The sequence below is a fragment of the Manis javanica genome, chromosome 5, assembly GCF_040802235.1.
Source record: "Manis javanica isolate MJ-LG chromosome 5, MJ_LKY, whole genome shotgun sequence".
NCBI classification, from domain to species: domain Eukaryota; kingdom Metazoa; phylum Chordata; class Mammalia; order Pholidota; family Manidae; genus Manis; species Manis javanica.
Window position 1 is genome coordinate 106,347,096 of NC_133160.1, and position 17,454 is coordinate 106,364,549.

At 37.1% G+C, this 17,454-nt stretch overlaps 1 protein-coding gene across 2 annotated transcripts in view; it reads right to left on the reverse strand.

Annotated features, from left to right (window-relative positions):
- The window catches only part of COPS4 (COP9 signalosome subunit 4), a 46,565-nt gene that overhangs the window by 15,579 nt on the left and 13,532 nt on the right, over positions 1–17,454 (reverse strand). For both annotated transcript variants that reach the window (XM_017675389.3, XM_017675388.3), the window contains exons 3-6: positions 12,565–12,716; positions 11,902–12,005; positions 7,371–7,524; positions 7,057–7,207 (exon numbers count right to left, since the gene is read on the reverse strand). In XM_017675389.3, the coding sequence (XP_017530878.1) occupies positions 7,057–7,207; positions 7,371–7,524; positions 11,902–12,005; positions 12,565–12,716 (561 nt within the window). The remainder of the gene's footprint in view (positions 1–7,056; positions 7,208–7,370; positions 7,525–11,901; positions 12,006–12,564; positions 12,717–17,454) is intronic.

The following is a 17,454-nucleotide window of genomic DNA, read 5'->3' on the forward strand; positions in this document are numbered from 1 at the left end:
CGCCAGCATTTGTTGTTCTTAGTCTTTTCAATGCTGGCCATGCTTACGGGTGTGAGGGGATATCTCATTGTGGTTTTAATTTGCATTTCCCTGATGATTAGTGTTGTGGAGCATCTTTTCATGTGTCTGTTGACCATCTGAATTTCTTCTTTGGAGAACTCTCTCTTCATATTCTCTACCCATTTGTTAATCGGGTTAATTGTTTTTTGGGTGTTAAGGTGTGTAAGTTCTGTATATATTTTGGATGTTAACTCCTTGTAGGATGCCTTTTGTTCTGCTGATGATGTCCTTTGCCATACAGAAACTTTTTAGTTTGATGTAGTCCTATGAGTTCATTTTTGCTTTTGTTTCCCTTTCTCAAGGAGATGTGTTCAGAAAGAAGTTGCTCATGCTTAATATTCAGGAGATGTTTGCCTATGTTGTCTTCTAAGAGTTTTATGGTTTCATGACTTACATTCAAGTCTTTAATCCACTTCAAGTTTACTTTTGTGTATGGGGTTAAACAATAAACCAGTTTCATTCTCTTGCATGTAGCTGTCCAGTTCTGCCAACACCAGTTGTTGAAGAGGCTGTCATTTCCCCATTGTATGTCTATGGCTCCTTTATCATATATTAATTGACCATATGTTGTTGGGTTTATATCAGGGTTCTCTAGTCTGTTCCATTGGTCTATGGGTCTGTTCTTGTGCCAGTACCAAATTGTTTTGATTACTGTGGCTTTGTAGTAAAGCTTGAAGTTAGCGAGCATACTTCTCCCTGTTTTATTCTTCCTTCTCAGGATTGCTTTGGCTATTTGAGGTCTTTTGTTGTCCCATATGAATTTTAGGATGATTTTCTCTAGTTCATTGAAGAATGCTGTTGGTATTTTGATAGGAATTGCATTGAATCTATAGACTGCTTTAGGTAGAATGGCCATTTTGACAATATTAATTCTTCCTATCCATGAGCACGGGATGTGTTTCCATTTATTGGTATCTTCTTTAATTTCTCTCATGAGTGCATTGTAGTTTTCAGAGTATAGGTCTTTCACTTCCTTCATTAGATTTATTCCTAGGTATTTTATTGTTTTTGATTCAATTGTGAATGGAATTGTTTTCCTGATTTCTCTCTCTGCTACTTCATCATTTGTGTATAGGAATGAAACATATTTCTGTGTATTAATTTTATATCTTGCAACTTTGCTGAATTCAGATATTAGATCTAGTATTTTTGGAGTGGATTCTTCAGGGTTTTTATGTACAATATCATATTATCTGCAAACAGGGACAGTTTAACTTCTTTCTTGCCAATCTGGGTGCCTTCTATTTCTTTGTGTTGTCTGATTGCCATGGCTAGGACCTCCAGTACTATGTTGAATAGAAGTGGGGAGAGTGGGAATCCTTGTCTTGTTCCCGATCTTAAAGGAAAAGCGTTCAGCTTCTCGCTCTTAAGTATAATGTTGGCTGTGGGTTTGTCATAAATGGCCTTTATTATGTTGAGGTACTTCCCCTCTATACTCATTTTGGTGAGAGTTTTTATCATGAATGGATGTTGAATTTTGTCAAATGCTTTTTCAGCATCTATGGAGATGATCATGTGGTTTTTGTCTTTCTTTTTGTTGATGTGGTAGATGATGTTAATGGATTTTCGAATGTTGTACCATCCTTGCATCCCTGGGATGAATCCCACTTGGTCATGGTGTATGATCCTTTTGATATATTTTTGAATTCGGTTTGCTAATATTTTGTTGAGTATGTTTGCATCTATGTTCATCAGGGATATTGGTCTGTAATTTTCTTTTTTTTGTGGTGTCTTTTTTGGTATTAGAGTGATGCTGGCCTCATAGAATGAGTTTGGAAGTATTCCCTCCTCTTCTATTTTTTGGGAAACTTTAAGGAGGACAGGTATTAGGTATTCACTAAATGCTTGATAACATTCAGCAGTGAAGCCACCTGGTATAGGAGTTTTGTTCTTAGGTAGGTTTTTGATTACAGTTCAATATCATTCCTGGTAATTGGTCTGTTTATATTTTCTGTTTCTTCTTTGGTTAGCGTTGGAAGGTTGTATTTTTCTAGAAAGTAGTCCATTCCTTCTAGGTTACACAGTTTGTTAGCATATAATTTTTCATAGTATTCTCTAATAATTCTTTTATTTCTGAGGTATCTGTAGTGGTTTTTCCTTTCTCATTTCTGATTCTATTTATGTGTGTAGACTCTCTTTTTTTCTTGATAAGTCTGGCTAGGGTTCTATCTATTTTGTTTACTTTCTCAAAGAACCAGCTTTGCTTTCATTGATTCTATTGTTTTATTCGTCTCAATTTTATTTACTTCTGCTCTAATCTTTATTATGTCCCTCCTTCTACTGACTTTGGGCCTCATTTGTTGTTCTTTTTCTAGTTTCATTAATTGTGAGTTTAGACTGCTCAAATTGGATTGTTCTTCTTTCCTGAGGTAGGCCTGTATTGCGATATTCTTTCCTCTTAGCAAGGCCTTCACTGTGTCCCACAGATTTTGCAGTGTTGAATTATTGCTGTCATTTTTCTCCATATATTGCTTGATCTCTGTTTTTATTTGGTCATTGATCCATTGGTTATTTAGGAGAATGTTGTGAAGCCTCCATGTGTTTGTGGGATTTTTCATTTTCTTTGCGTAATTTATTTCTAGTTTCATACCTTTGTGGTCTAAGAAACTGGTTGGTACAATTTAAATCTTTTTGAATTTACTGAGGCTCTTTTTGTAGCCTAGTATATGATCTATTTTGAAAATGTTCCCTGTGCACTTAAGAATGTGTATTCTGCTGCTTTTGCATGCAGAGTTCTGTAGATGTCTGTTAGGTCCATCTGTTCTAATGTGTTGTTCAGTGCCTCTATGTCCTTACTTATTTTCTGTCTGGTTGATCTGTCCTTCAGAGTGAGTGGAGTGTTGAAGTCTCCTAGAATTAATGCATTGCATTCTATTTCCCCTTTTAATTCTGTTAGTATTTCTTTCACACATGTAGGTGCTCCTGTGTTGGGAGCACAGATATTTATAATGGTTATATCTTCTTGTTGGATTGACCCCTTTATCATTATGTAATGTCCTTCTTTGTGTCTTGTAACTTTCTTTGTTTTGAAATCTATTTTGTCTGATATAAGTACTGCAACTCCTACTTTTTTCTCCCTATTAGTTGCATGAAATATCTTTTTCCATCCCTTCACTTTTAGTCTGTGTATGTCTTTGGGTTTAAAGTGAGTCTCTTGTAGGCAGCATATAGATGGGTCTTGTTTTTTTATCCATTCATTGACTCTATGTCTTTTGATTGGTGCATTCAGTCCATTTATATTTAGGGTGATTATCAATAGGTATGTACTTATTGCCATTGCAGGCTTTAGATTTGTGGTTACCAAAGGGTCAAAGTTAACTTCCTTACTATCTAAGAGTCTAACTTAACTCACTTAGTATGCTATTACAAACACAATCTAAAGGTTCTTTTCTGTTTCTCCTCCTTTTTCTTCCTCCTCCTCTTTGTATATTAGGTATCATATTCTGTACTCTTTGTCTATCCCTTGATTGACTTTGGGGATAGTTAGTTTAATTTTTCATTTGCTTAGTAATTAGCTGTTCTACTTTCTTTACTGTGGTTTAATTACCTCTGGTGACAGCTATTAAACCTCAGGAACACTTCCATCTATAGCAGTCCCTCCAAAATACACTGCAGAGATGGTTTGTGGGAGGTAAATTCTCTCAGCTTTTGCTTATCTGGAAATTGTTTAATTCCTCCTTCAAATTTAAATGATAATCTTGCCTGATAAAGTAATCTTGGTTCAAGGCCCTTTTGCTTCACTGCATTAAATACATCATGCCACTCCCTTCTGGCCTGCAAGGTTTCTGCTGAAAAGTCTGATGTTAGCCTGATTGGCTTTCCTTTATACGTGACCTTATTTCTTTCTCTGGCTGCTTTTCGTAGTCTGTTCTTATCCTTGATCTTTTCCATTTTAATTACTATATGTCTTGGTGTTGTCTTCCTTGGGTCCCTTGTGTTGGGAGATCTGTGGATCTCCATGGCCTGAGAGACTATCTCCTTCCCCAGATTGGGGAAGTTTTCAGCAATTACCTCTTCAAAGATACTTTCTATCCCTTTCTTTCTCTTTTTTTCTGGTACCCCTATAATGCAAATATTGTTCCATTTGGATTGGTCACACAGTTCTCTCAATATTCTTTCATTCTTAGAGATCCTTTTTTCTCTCTGTCCCTCAGCTTCTTTGTATTCCTCTTCTCTAGTTTCTATTTCATTTATTGTTTCCTCCGCCATATCCAATCTGTTTTTAATACCCTCCATTGTGCTCTTCAATGAGTGGATCTCCAACCGGAGTTCATTCCTCAGTTCTTGAATATCTTTCTGCACCTCCATGAGCATGTTAATGATTTTTATTTTGAACTCCTTTTCAGGAAGAGTCATGAGGTTGATGTCACTTAAATCTTTCTCATGGGTTATATTAATTTTACTCTGAACCAAGTTCCTTTGGTGTTTCATATTTGTATATGGGGCCCTCTAGTGCCCAGAAGCTCTACTCTCTGGAGCTGCTCAGCCCCTGAAGCAATGTCGTGGGTCGCACAGGAGTGGTATTGGTGCCTGGGGGGAGGAAAGAGCTGTTTCTTGCTTCCCGGCTGCTATGCCTGTCTCCACTGCATGAACCAGTGGGTCGAGCACACAGGTATAAGCCTCTATGCTTTGCATTTGTAGTTGCTGTAGACAGGTCTTCCCTCTGGCTGGCCTAATGCCAGGGTAGGGTTTGCCAGTTTGTGAACCAGGTGGGGCTGGCCAGGAGAAAGGCACAGTAGGCTGCCTATCATGGAGGGGGTCCTTGGAGCTGTGTAGCCAGCCAGGGAGCTGGAGCACCTGAAGATCGTGAAAGCTCCCAACCTGCTAGGCAGAGTGCACCTGGACAATTTTGTCTACCTGTTCTTTCTCTTGAGCAGTAAGCTCTGTGCAATCCTTGCCCCTTTAGCAGCCCTCTTGCTAGGAGCTTCCTTGTTAGAAAGTCTCTCAGACTGCCTACCTTTCTTTTGTCCCAGAGCAGCCAGATATGGATCCCTGCTTTCCACAAGTGGCTGGTATCTCAGTCTCTCCAGGAATTCTGCCTGTCTTAGCTTTCCAATCCCCTAATCAAGAGAGTATCATGAAAGCACCATGAAATGTAGGTCTGTACTCCCAGAGCAGATCTCTGGGGTTAGGTATTTAGCAGTCCCAGGTTTCCACTCCCTCCCTACTCTGTTTCTCTTCCTCCCACCAGTGAGCTGGGGTGGGGAAGGGCTTGGGTCCCGCTGGGCCATGCCTTTGGAACATTACCCTGTTCTGTGAGGTCTGCTCTTTTCTCCAGGTATATGCAGTCTGGTGCAGTCCTCTTTCCTGTTGCTCTTTTAGGATTAGTTGTATTAATTATATTTTCATATTATATGTGGTTTTAGGAGGAAGCCTATGTCTCACCTCTCACACCGCCATCTTTAATCCTTCTACACATGCACTTTTATATTGAAGGAAATACAAGTAACCAGAAATAGTTCTTTACACCTGAAAGCAGTACCATTTTCTGTACTGCCTTTTCAGTAACAAAAATAAGATCACTGCTTCATAAAGACTGAAATGTGTCATCTGACCACATCATTAAGCTCTCAACTAAACATTCTCAAAAATAAACATTCTAAAATGATTTAGAAAAGCCATGGTTTACAGTAAGGATGGCTAGCATCCAAAAGACAAACAAAAACAAATGTTGGCGAGGTTGTGGAGAAAGGGGAACCCTCCTACACTGCTGGTGGGAATGTAAATTAGTTCAACCACTATGGAAAGCAGTATGGAGGTTCCTCAAAATGCTCAAAATAGAAATACCATTTAACCCAGGAATTCCACTTTTAGGAATTTATCCTAAGAATGCAGCAGCCCATTTTGAAAAAGACAGATGCACCCCTATGTTTATCGCTGCACTATTTACAATAGCCAAGAAATGGAAGCAACCTAAGTGTCCATCAGTAGATGAATGGATAAAGAAGATGTGGTACATATACAGAAAGGAATATTATTCAGCCATAAGAAGAAAACAAATCCTACCATTTGCAGCTAACATGGAGCTAGAGGGTATTATGCTCAGTGAAGTAAGCCAGGCAGAGAAAGACAAATACCAAATGATTTCACTCATATGTGGAGTAAAAGAACAAAGAAAAACTGAAGGAACAAAATAGCAGCAGAATCACAGAACCCAAGAATGGACTAACAGTTACCAAAGGGAAAGGGACTGGGGAGAATGGGAGTGAAGGGAGGGATAAGGGTGGGGAAAAAGAAAGGGGGTATTACGATTAGCATGTATAATGTGGGGGGGGCATGGGGAAGGCTGTGCAACACAGAGAAGACAAGAAGTGATTCTACAACATCTTACTACGCTGATGGACAGTGACTGTAATGGGCTTTGTGGGGGGGACTTGGTGAAGGGGGGACCCTAGTAAACATAATGTTCTTCATGTAATTGTAGATTAATGATAACAAAGTAGTTTTTTAAAAAAGCCATGGTTTAGAATTTTCAGCATTTCCTCTCAATGCCCTTTTTGCTTTGTAAGTTGAGTGACTTACATGCTATAATTTTGTAAAAAGAACAAAGGACTGGTCTTTTTATATTTGTTGAGAAAAAGGATGAATGCCAGGTCTAAAACTGAAATGTGAAGGGTAAAAATAAACATCCCAAAAGCAGTACATTAATTATTATATCACCAATCTCTAGATTTTAATTTTTGTTATCCTTTACATAATTTTCATTTAATATTTTATCCATTTTTTAAGTGATATTTTAGAATAACTAAACTTGGTATTATCTCTTGACTATTCTTAATACATGTGGATAAAAGACATGCATATTTAAAACATTTTTAAGTTAACAATCTATTTTATTGTTTGTTTTTATTGTTTAAATGTTTAAACTAAATTTACCATAATTATTAGTAAGACAGCCCCTTGAAGAACAGTGCCTTGCTAAATATTCCAACAGTAATGAATCTGCAATGATTAGGCAAAGATAATTGTTTATTAAAGCATAAATTACATGTTTACCTGCTGATGCTAAGATGGTACAGTGCAAAGCATGTTTTAAGGCCTCTAGTCTTTCACTTTCGTGCACTATTGTCTTATAAGACAGCTCATTGTACCTTTGTGCGGCTTCAATGAATTTTCTTCTATAATCAAGAACACGTGCATAGCATACCTATAGAGAAAAAAATGTTTCAACTGGGGGGAAAACTAAAAAGCAGTAACAAAAAATAAAAAAGAATTTCTAATGTATTAATAGCATTTATCAAATATTCTGCAGCTTCTTAATATAGTAGGATTCTCTAACACAAAATTCATTCCAAATCAGCTCATCTTACCTTATAATGTATCTGTAATTGTTCATTGGTAGATTCATTCTGAAGCAATGATGCTCGATTTATGTAAGCTTCTGCCTGGACTGGATCATCATCCTCCAGATAGAGCCTAGCAATCTTCAAGTAAGTCTCCAGCTTATAATCCACATTGTATTGTCTAGGATATAACAGAAAAACACATAATAATTATATATTCTATTAAGATAATTTATAAGAGTGGTAGGAAATGAGGCTTTTTTTCCTTATATATATCTTCTGTTAATATAAGGGAATCAAACTTTTCACTGCATTATATTATAAGCAAGCTAAAAAAAATTTCCAAAATAAATTCTATTGAATTTTTATCATTTTTATCATCACTGGTCACATTGTATTTAACTTCCTTCAATCCTCAAATAGTCTCACAAATCAAAGGTCTTACAAGAAAAAAATGCCCAGTTTAGGGCTAATATCATATATTACTATTGGGATTATAAATGACCACAACCATCCTGGAAAACAATTTGGTAATAGCTCTCCTACCACCCTTGAAATCCTTTAAAATACATATGATCTTTACTCACTATTTCTTACCTCCAGAAAATAAGTCCTAGCAAATAATCAGGGATGTGCACACATATGCATATACACGGAATATTTATTTGCAAAATTATTCATAAATATCTACAATAGGAAACATTGGAAATTACCTACTGTGGTGTTTATGGTAATCAATTAAATTGTGGTACATAAAGAAGGTAGAATAATATAGTTATTATTATCATTACTTTGTGAAAACAGTCATATATTTTTGCTAAGTGAGAAAACTAAGCAAAATGGTATGTAAGGCACCATTAAAAGTTATTTCCATACATTATATCAAGATAGTAACAGCAATTATCTGCGGATGGTGAAACTACAGGTGGTTTTTCTTCTTCATCCCAGTGGTCACATCTTATGCAAAAAATACACAACTGAAGACCTCACATAATTCAAGGTGAATCCTCACAGAAAAATTCGCCTTTTCTATTAGCAGTGGAAGTGGTGCCACCATGTGGCAAGAATAGAATTACAATTCACTGGCCCCAGCTCTGAATCCAATTCTTTACTTTGTACATTTTTTTATACTAATTCAGTTTTTTTCCAGTCATATATTAATATTTGTACCACTATTTCCATTCACAACTCAAATTTTCACAAGCTGCTATCTATAAACAGGACTATACTTTTTTGAATTTTTCAATTTTATGCCAAGTGTATCTAACTCTACTACTCAGAATTATTTTTTAAAGAAAAACATTTTCAATCATTTTTCCAGATTCTACTTATTATTTTTACTTTAAGTTAAGACGTTTAGAAACCACTAAATTTTCTGTTCTTTGGTATTTTGACAGATATAAATAATGCCACAGGGCCCTTAAAATGGTAATTACCACCCAGCCTTTTCAAACTAGCAAAAAAAAAAAAATGAATTAACAAGAGGTCTTGGAAAACAAAATTAACATCTACATATAAAGTTTTTTTTATAAACTGGCTGCTTCTTCGATAAGCATCACTGCCTGACAATTCCATAAATAATGCACAAAAGGCAAGATGCCTGAGGTAGTGCCTGCCTTATCATCACAAATACTAATAAAGTCAAAAAAAGAATCCCTCATTCACCTGATAAAAAGGTAGAGAAACAGCTGAAATATTTTTAATACTGTTCACAACTGTTTTTTTTTTATTAAGGTATTATTGATATACATTCTTATGAAGGCTTCACATGAAAAACAATGCGGTTACTACATTCACCCATGTTATCGAGTCCCCCCCCATACCCCACTGTAGTCACTGTCCATCAGTGTAGTAAGATGCCACAGTAACTATTTGCCTTCTCTGGGCTACACTGTCTTCCCCATGATCCCCCCCACACCATGTGTGCCAATCTTAATACCCCTCAATCCCTTTATCCCTCCCTCCCTACCCTCTCACCCCCACTCCTCCCCTTTGGTAACTGCTAGTCCCTTCTTGTAGTCTGTGATTCTATAGCTGTTATGTTCCTTCAGTTTTACTTTGTTGTTATACTCCACAAATGAGGGAAATCATCACAACCGATATTTTTATACCTTTCAATTGAAAGGGGAAGTGTGTTTAAAAATATAACCAAGAATCGCACACCTTTCATCCTTCCTGTGTAATATACTTTGGAGAAAGGTTTTATAAAGAACTATAAATGTTCTTAAAAAAATACATATCAAAAGGAAGTAAGATTGGTTGAATAAGAGTTACAAACTATCATTTTAATTTCTTCTATTGTTTTTCCACCTCATGTTCTCTAGTATCCCAAACTCAACAATCCATGGAACGCATGGTGACGTCCAAACCACATATCCTGTTACACTGTCACCACCTTTTCCCCCTTCATGGCCTTCCTTCCCATCCTTGCCCAGCTTAATTTCATGGGCAATCTTTATAATCACTGAAATCATCCCTCTATCCCTCTCTTGCTGTCAAAATTTTTGGGTAAATTCATAACTCTGGTTAAACCTAACACTTTGATCACTCCTTTCCTATACCCAAGAAGCGAAACTGTGATGGAGAAAAATACCCCACCAATCTGAATGGTCTCATTTTAATCACTACAACCTTCAAACAGACCCTTAATGTGGCCAAGTATACTATACATTCCTAGTCAATTCACTGTCTAACTCTCCTAGAGGATTTTTTCTCACTTTCTTGTCTCTTCTCAACCTCACAATTTCCACTCCTGGCCACACTTGCAGATTATGACTAATTCTGACTTCACTAAGAATACTGACACAATCAGTAAGTACTTGAACAAAGTCCACCACCACGCCATTAATACCTGGGCAAATATACCTGGTTGTTATTGTAGATTACTGGGGGCTCTTCTGCCCACCAGGGAACATGTGGAAGTATCTGTAGACATTTTTGATTGTCACAACTAAGGGTGGTGCTATTGGTATCTAGTGAATTGGGGCCTGGGATGCTGCTAAACATCTTGCGATACACAGGACAGTGCACCCCCACAACAAAATCAGCCCATCTGAATGCTAGTAGTGCCAAGGTTGAGAGATTCTATCACAGATGAACAGTCTCTGCTTTCTACAGCCTCTCTCTCCAGTAGATTCTTCACCTCTTGTCTACTCCTGTTAGAATCCTCTCCCCTATACTGCTACATGAAGTTTTTGCTTTTGCACTTGATCATAAAAGAAAAAAAATCTCTTAACATAGCTTCTGCTACTTCTACTTATTTCTCTGCTCCCTTTTGTGAAAACTTCTCCCAAAAGTTGCCCATACTTACTATCTCCAATTCTTCTCTTCCCACATTTTGTCTTATACCACTCCAATCAGGCTTTCATTCCTATCATCTCACCAAAATGGCTTTTGCCAAGGTCTCGAGTGACCACCACATTACTAACTCCAGTGGCTAACCCTCACTCCATCTTCCTTGAGCTATCAACACCACATCTGATCACTCACTCCTTCTTAATACATTTTCCTCATTTGGCTTCTAGGTCACCACACTCTTACGTTCTTCTGGTTTTCTTCTTGCCGCAACCCTTCTCCCTTGCTGTATCTTTCTCCTGCCCATCACCTCTTAAAGTTGGAGTGCTCCAGACCTCAGCACTCAGTCTTCTTCTTTATCCATACTCCCTCCCTTGGAAATGTCTATCTCTAGCCCAGACCTCTCCTAAACTGCAGACTAATATATTCACCCTACTATGTATTTCCTTTTAGTTATCACATGTCCAAAGTGGAACGCCTCATCTTCCCTCAAAACCTACGCTTCACGACTCAGTAGATGGCAACTCCATCTTTCCAGTTGTTCAGACCAAAACCAGGACTTATCTTGGCTCTGTTTCCCACTTCATATCCAATCTATCAGGAAATCTTTAGCTCTACTTTAAAAACATATCCAGAAGCCAACATTTCTCACTATCTCTATCTCATCTGCAGTAGTGAATAAGCTTCTTAATTAATGTCCCTACTTCTATCATTGCGTGCCTACAGTTTATTCTCAACTCAGTAATCAGAAGGATTCTTTAAAACATGTCAAATCATGTCTGTACAAAATCCTCACTTCATTCAGAGAAAAGCCAAAGGCCTTACATGGCTTATAAGGCTCCATATAATCTGGCCCCCAGTACTCTCATATTACCCCCTATCTCTCTTCCCTTTGCTCACTCCACTCTACCCACACTGGTCTCCTTGCTCTTTAAACTCTTCAGGCATGCTCCTACCTTGGGGCCTTTACACCAGCAACCTTCTCCAAGAAGATCTACTGATACTCTTCCCCCAAGTAGCTCATAGCCACTTCCTTACCTCCTTCAAGTGTTTGACCACCCTACCACTCCAATCACACTATTTAATAATACAACCTGTGCCCCACTTTGTCCCTTTTCTTTTCTCCATAGTATTTATTACCTTCTAATACTACAAAAGTCACTTATTGTTTATTATGTTTACTACACTAGAATGTAAGGAAAAAAAGAGAAAAAGTATACATATCCTATATACATCTCCATCCAATATCTACTATTTACTATACTTTTGTCCTGTTTCCAAAGGAATTCCCACCAACACTTGGGCTGCATTTCTCCAATCTTCTTCTTTCTCATATATGGATGCAAGATGCTGTCTTATGGAAGCAACCTAGAATAGTAGGTATACATGTCAAACTTTTTCAATTGACATTCATAATTAATTAAAATAAATAAATAACAATTTACTCTATTGTGACAATGCTCTCATTCAACATATTAAGCTGGCAAGTAAACACTACATGTTTATCTAGACCACCCAAATTTTGTGAATTTCATATTCATAGAATATCAAAATAGTGAATTAATACTTTTCTACAATGTGGATTATGGCAATAATCAAGTTTCAATATTAAGTTTTTCTTTTATATTACTGCATATATAATGCTGGAGTTTTCCTATGTTTTCAATATTAACAATTTAACTGATTTTTAAAAACTGTCTAAAGAGTAATATATTTGGTTCATAAAATTTAATTGTTATATATGAGCAAATATCACCTGGAATTACAATGTCCTAATATATATTTGATTTTACATGGTAAAATGCCGTTTAGCACATTATTTTGCTAAAAATTAAGTTGAATGATTATCTCCTTCAAAAATTTAATAATATCTTTCAAAATAACTGCTGCTATTTTAAGTTCAAAATTCAGTGCTCTAGATTTTTACCTGCTCCTCGAATGAAATGACTCTAGGCTGGATCTTTTCCAAGGTGAAATGATATATTTCTTTGGCTGTACTATCAGGCAGGTTAGGGAGATGTGTACAGAAATCAGTTAGCAACTGTCGAGAGATCACAAGGCTGACATTCTCATTTACCACTTGTTAAAAAAAGAAAAGATAAGAAAACATGAGTAATTTATATATTTTCATTAAGCAATAAATCTTTACCTAAAATTAATACTAAAAACAATATATATTAGTGCAACCTGTGACACATTACTCAGGGAGGGATTTCCACACCCCAATCATCATATATTACAGAATCAGTTTTCCTTATGCTGAATTGATTACATAATGACTACACCAAAATAGTAAAAATATCACTTTTCTAAGAAACAGAAATGGCTGGAAAAGTCTTGTTAACACTTCAGAATATTATATTGTTCCTTTCTCTTCTTTATTTTTCTAGAAAATAAAGTCACAGAAACACATATTTTTATTTATGTATTTATATCCAACCTAGCTACATAAAAGGAGTTAAAGAAGAAACAGTGAAATAATTTTCATGAAATTTAAATAAACTAAGTAGTGACAGTTACTGCCACTTGTTACTTTCCCAATAAAAACAATAAAGAACAACTTAGGTTGGCACTAGATATACAGACATATTTTATGATATTACTTAAACATTTATGAGGTATCATATGTGATTAAGAATGAAAGCTCTGGAGGATGGGATTAAAGATGGTGGCATGAGAGGAGAGACAGAGGCTTCCTCCTAAAACTGGATACAATTAGAAAATTTAATTGGCGTAACTAATCCTGAGAGAGCAACAGGAAAGAGGGTGTCAGACTGCACACACCTGGAGAAAAGAGCAGACCTCAACCTCACCTAACGGGGTAACGTACCAGAGCTGTGGCTCCGTGGTTCACCAGTGGGAGGAAGAGAAACGGAGCAGGGAGGGAGTGGAAAGCTTGGGACTGCTGAATGCCTAGCTCTGGAGATCTGCTCTGAGAGCACAAACCTACATTTCATGGTGCTTTCATGAGACTCGCATGACTACAAGGTTGGAAAGTTAATACAGGCAGAGTTCCTGGGAGACTGGGATTCCGGCTGCTTGTGGAAAGCAGGGATCCATATCCGGCTGCTCTGGGACAAAAACATACCTGTGTGGCCTGCCCACTGGCTCAGGCAGTGGAGACAGGCACAGCAGCCGGGAGGCGGGGAACAACTCTTTCCTTCCCTAGGCACCAGTACCACTCCCCTGCCACCCTGACATTGCTTCAGGGGCTGAGCAGCTCCAAAATAGAGCTCCTGGACACTAGAGGGCGCCATATACAAACATGAAACGCCAAAGGAACCTTGTCCAGAGTAAACTTATTAATACAACTCCCAAGAAAGATTCAAATGATATGGACCTTGTGACTCTTCCTGAAAGGGAGTTCAAAATAAAAATCATCAACATTCTAATGGAGGTATGGAAAGACATCCAAGAACTCAGGAATGAATTCAGGTCAGAGATTCAATCGTTGAAGAGCACGATGGAGGGTATTAAAAGCAGGTTGGATATGGTGGAGGAGACAATAAATGAAATAGAAACTAGAGAAGAGGAATACAAAGAAGCTGAGGTACAGAGAGAAAAAAGGATCTCTTAAGAATGAAAGAATATTGAGAGAACTGTGTGACCAATCCAAATGGAACAATATTTGCATTACAGGGGTACCAGAAGAAAAGAGAAAGAAAGGAATAGAAAGTATCTTTGAGGAGGTAATTGCTGAAAACTTCCCCGATTGGGGAAGGAGATAGTCTCTCAGGCCATGGAGATCCACAGATCTCCGAACACAAGGGACCCAAGAAAGACAACACCAAGACACATAGTAATTAAAATGGGAAGCTCAAGGATAACTTAATAAATGATTCATATAAAAGTAGATGATTAAAGTTCTCCAAAGAAAGTTAAAAAAAAAAAAAAAACTGTTAAAAGCAGCCAGAGTCAGAAAAAATCACATACAAAAGAAAGCCCATCAGGCTAACATCAGACTTCTCAGCAGAAACCTTACAGGCCAGAAGGGAGTGGCATGATGTATTAAATGCCATGAAGCAGAAGGGCCTGGAACCAAGATTACTTTATCCAGCAAGATTATCGTTTAAATTTGAAGGAGGGATTAAACAATTTCCAGATAAGCAAAAGCTGAGAGAGTTTACCTCCCACAAACCATCTCTGCAGTCTATTTTGGAGGGACTGCTATAGACGGAAGTGTTCCTAGGGTTGGATAGCTTTCATCAGAAGTAGTAAAATCACAGTAGGGAGGGTGGAGCAGCTGACTGCGAGCAAATGCAAAATTATATTGACTATCCCCAAGTCAATCAAATGATAGACAAAAAGTACAGAATTTGATACCTAATATATAAAGAATGAAGGAGGAAGAAAAAGGAGGAGAAATAGAAAAGAACCTTTAGATTGTATTTGTAACAGCATACAGACTGAGCTAAGTTAGACTCTTAGATAGTAAGGAAAGTAACCTGGAACCTTTGGTAACCACAAATCTAAAGCCTGCAATGGCAATAAGTACATACCTATCGATAATCACCCTAAATGTAAATGGACTGAATGCACCAATCAAAAAATACAGAGTCACTGAATGGATAAAAAAACAAGACCCATCTATATGCTGCCTACAAGAGATTCACCTCAAACCCAAAGACATGCACAGACTAAAAGTCAAGGGATGGAAAAAGATATTTCATGCAAACAATAGGGAGAAAAAAGAAGGTGTTGCAGTACTAGTATCAGACAAAATAGACTTCAAAACAAAGAAAGTAACGAGATAAAGAAGGACATTACATAATGACAAAAGGCTCAGTCCAACAAGAGGATATAACCATTATAAATATATATGCACCCAACACAGGAGCACCAGCATATGTAAAACAAATACTAACAGAACTAAAGGAGGAAATAGAATGCAATACATGCATTTTAGGGGGCTTCAACACACCATTCACTCCAAAGCACAGATCAACCAGACAGAAAATTAAGTAAGGACACAGAGGCACTGAACAACACACTAGAACAGATGGACCTAATAAACATCTATAGAACTCTACACCCAAAAGCAACAGGATACACATTCTTCTCAAGTGCACATGGAACATTCTCCAGAATAGACCACATATTAGGCCACAAAAAGAGCCTCAGTAAATTCCAAAATATTGAAATTCTACCAACCAACTTTTCAGACTACAAAGGTATAAAACTAGAAATAAATTGTATAAAGAAAGCCAAAAGGCTCACAGACACATGGAGGCTTAATAACACGCTTCTAAACAGTCAATGGATCAACGACCAAATTAAAATGGAGATCCAGCAATATATGGAAATAAATGACAACAACAACACAAAGCCGCAACTTCTGTGGGATGCAGCGAAAGCAGTCTTAAGAGGAAAGTATACAGCAATCCAGGCATATTTAAAGAAGGACAAACAAACCCAAATGAATACTCTAAAGTCACAATTATTGAAATTGGAAAAAGAAGAACAAATGAGGCCTAAAGTCAGCAGAAGGAGGGACATAATAAAGATCAGAGAAGAAATAAATAAAATTGAGAAGAATAAAACAATAGAAAAAATCAATGAAACCAAGAGCTGGTTCTTTGAGAAAATAAACAAAATAGATAAGCCTCTAGACAGACTTATTAAGAGAAAAAGAGAAGCAACACACATCAACAGAATCAGAAACGAGAAAGGAAACATCACGACGGACCCCTCAGAAATACAAAGAATTATTAGAGACTACCATGAACACCTAAATGCTAAGAAGCTGGAAAACCTAGAAGAAATGGACAAGCTCCTAGAAAAATACAACCTTCCAAAACTGACCAAGGAAGAAACACAAAATCTAAACAAACCAATTACCAGCAAAGAAATTGAAGCAGTAATCAAAAAAACTACCCAATGAAAAAAACCCGGGCCAGATGGATTTACCTCGGAATTTTATCAGACATACAGAGAAGATATAATACCCATTCTCCTTAAAGTTTTCCAAAAATAGAAGAGGAGGGAATACTCCAAACTCATTCTATGAAGCCAACATCACCCTAATACCAAAACCAGGCAAAGACTCCACCAAAAAACAAAACTACAGACCAATATCCCTGATGAACATAGATACAAAAATACTCAATAAAATATTAGCAAACTGAATTCAAAAATATATCAAAAGGATTATACACCACGACCAAGTGGGATTCATCCCAGGGATGCAAGGATGGTACAACATTCGAAAATCCATCAACATCATCCACCACATAAACAAAAAGAAAGACAAAAACCACATGATCATCTCCATAGATGCAGAAAAAGCATTCAACAAAATTCAACATCCATTCATGATAAAAACTCTCAGCAAAATGGGTACAGAGGGCAAGTACCTCAACATAATAAAGGCCATATACGATAAAACCACAGGCAACATCATACTGAACAGCGAGAAACTGAAAGGCTTTCCTCTGAGATCAGGAACAAGACAGGGATGCCCACTCTCCCCACTGTTATTTAACATAGTACTGGAGGTCCTAGCCATGACAATTAGACAAAACAAAGAAATACAAGTAATCCAGATTGGTAAGGAGGAAGTCAAACTGTCATTGTTTGCAGATGATATTGTACATAAAAAACCCTAAAGTCTTCACTCCAAAACTACTAGAACTGGTATCGGAATACAGCAAAGTTGCAGGATACAAAATTAACACACAGAAATCTGCGACTTTCCTATACACTAACAATGAACCAGTAGAAAGAGAAATCAGAAAAACAATTCCATTCACTATTGCATCAAAAAAATAAAATACCTAGGAATAAGCCTAACCAAAGAAGTGAAAGACATATACCCTGA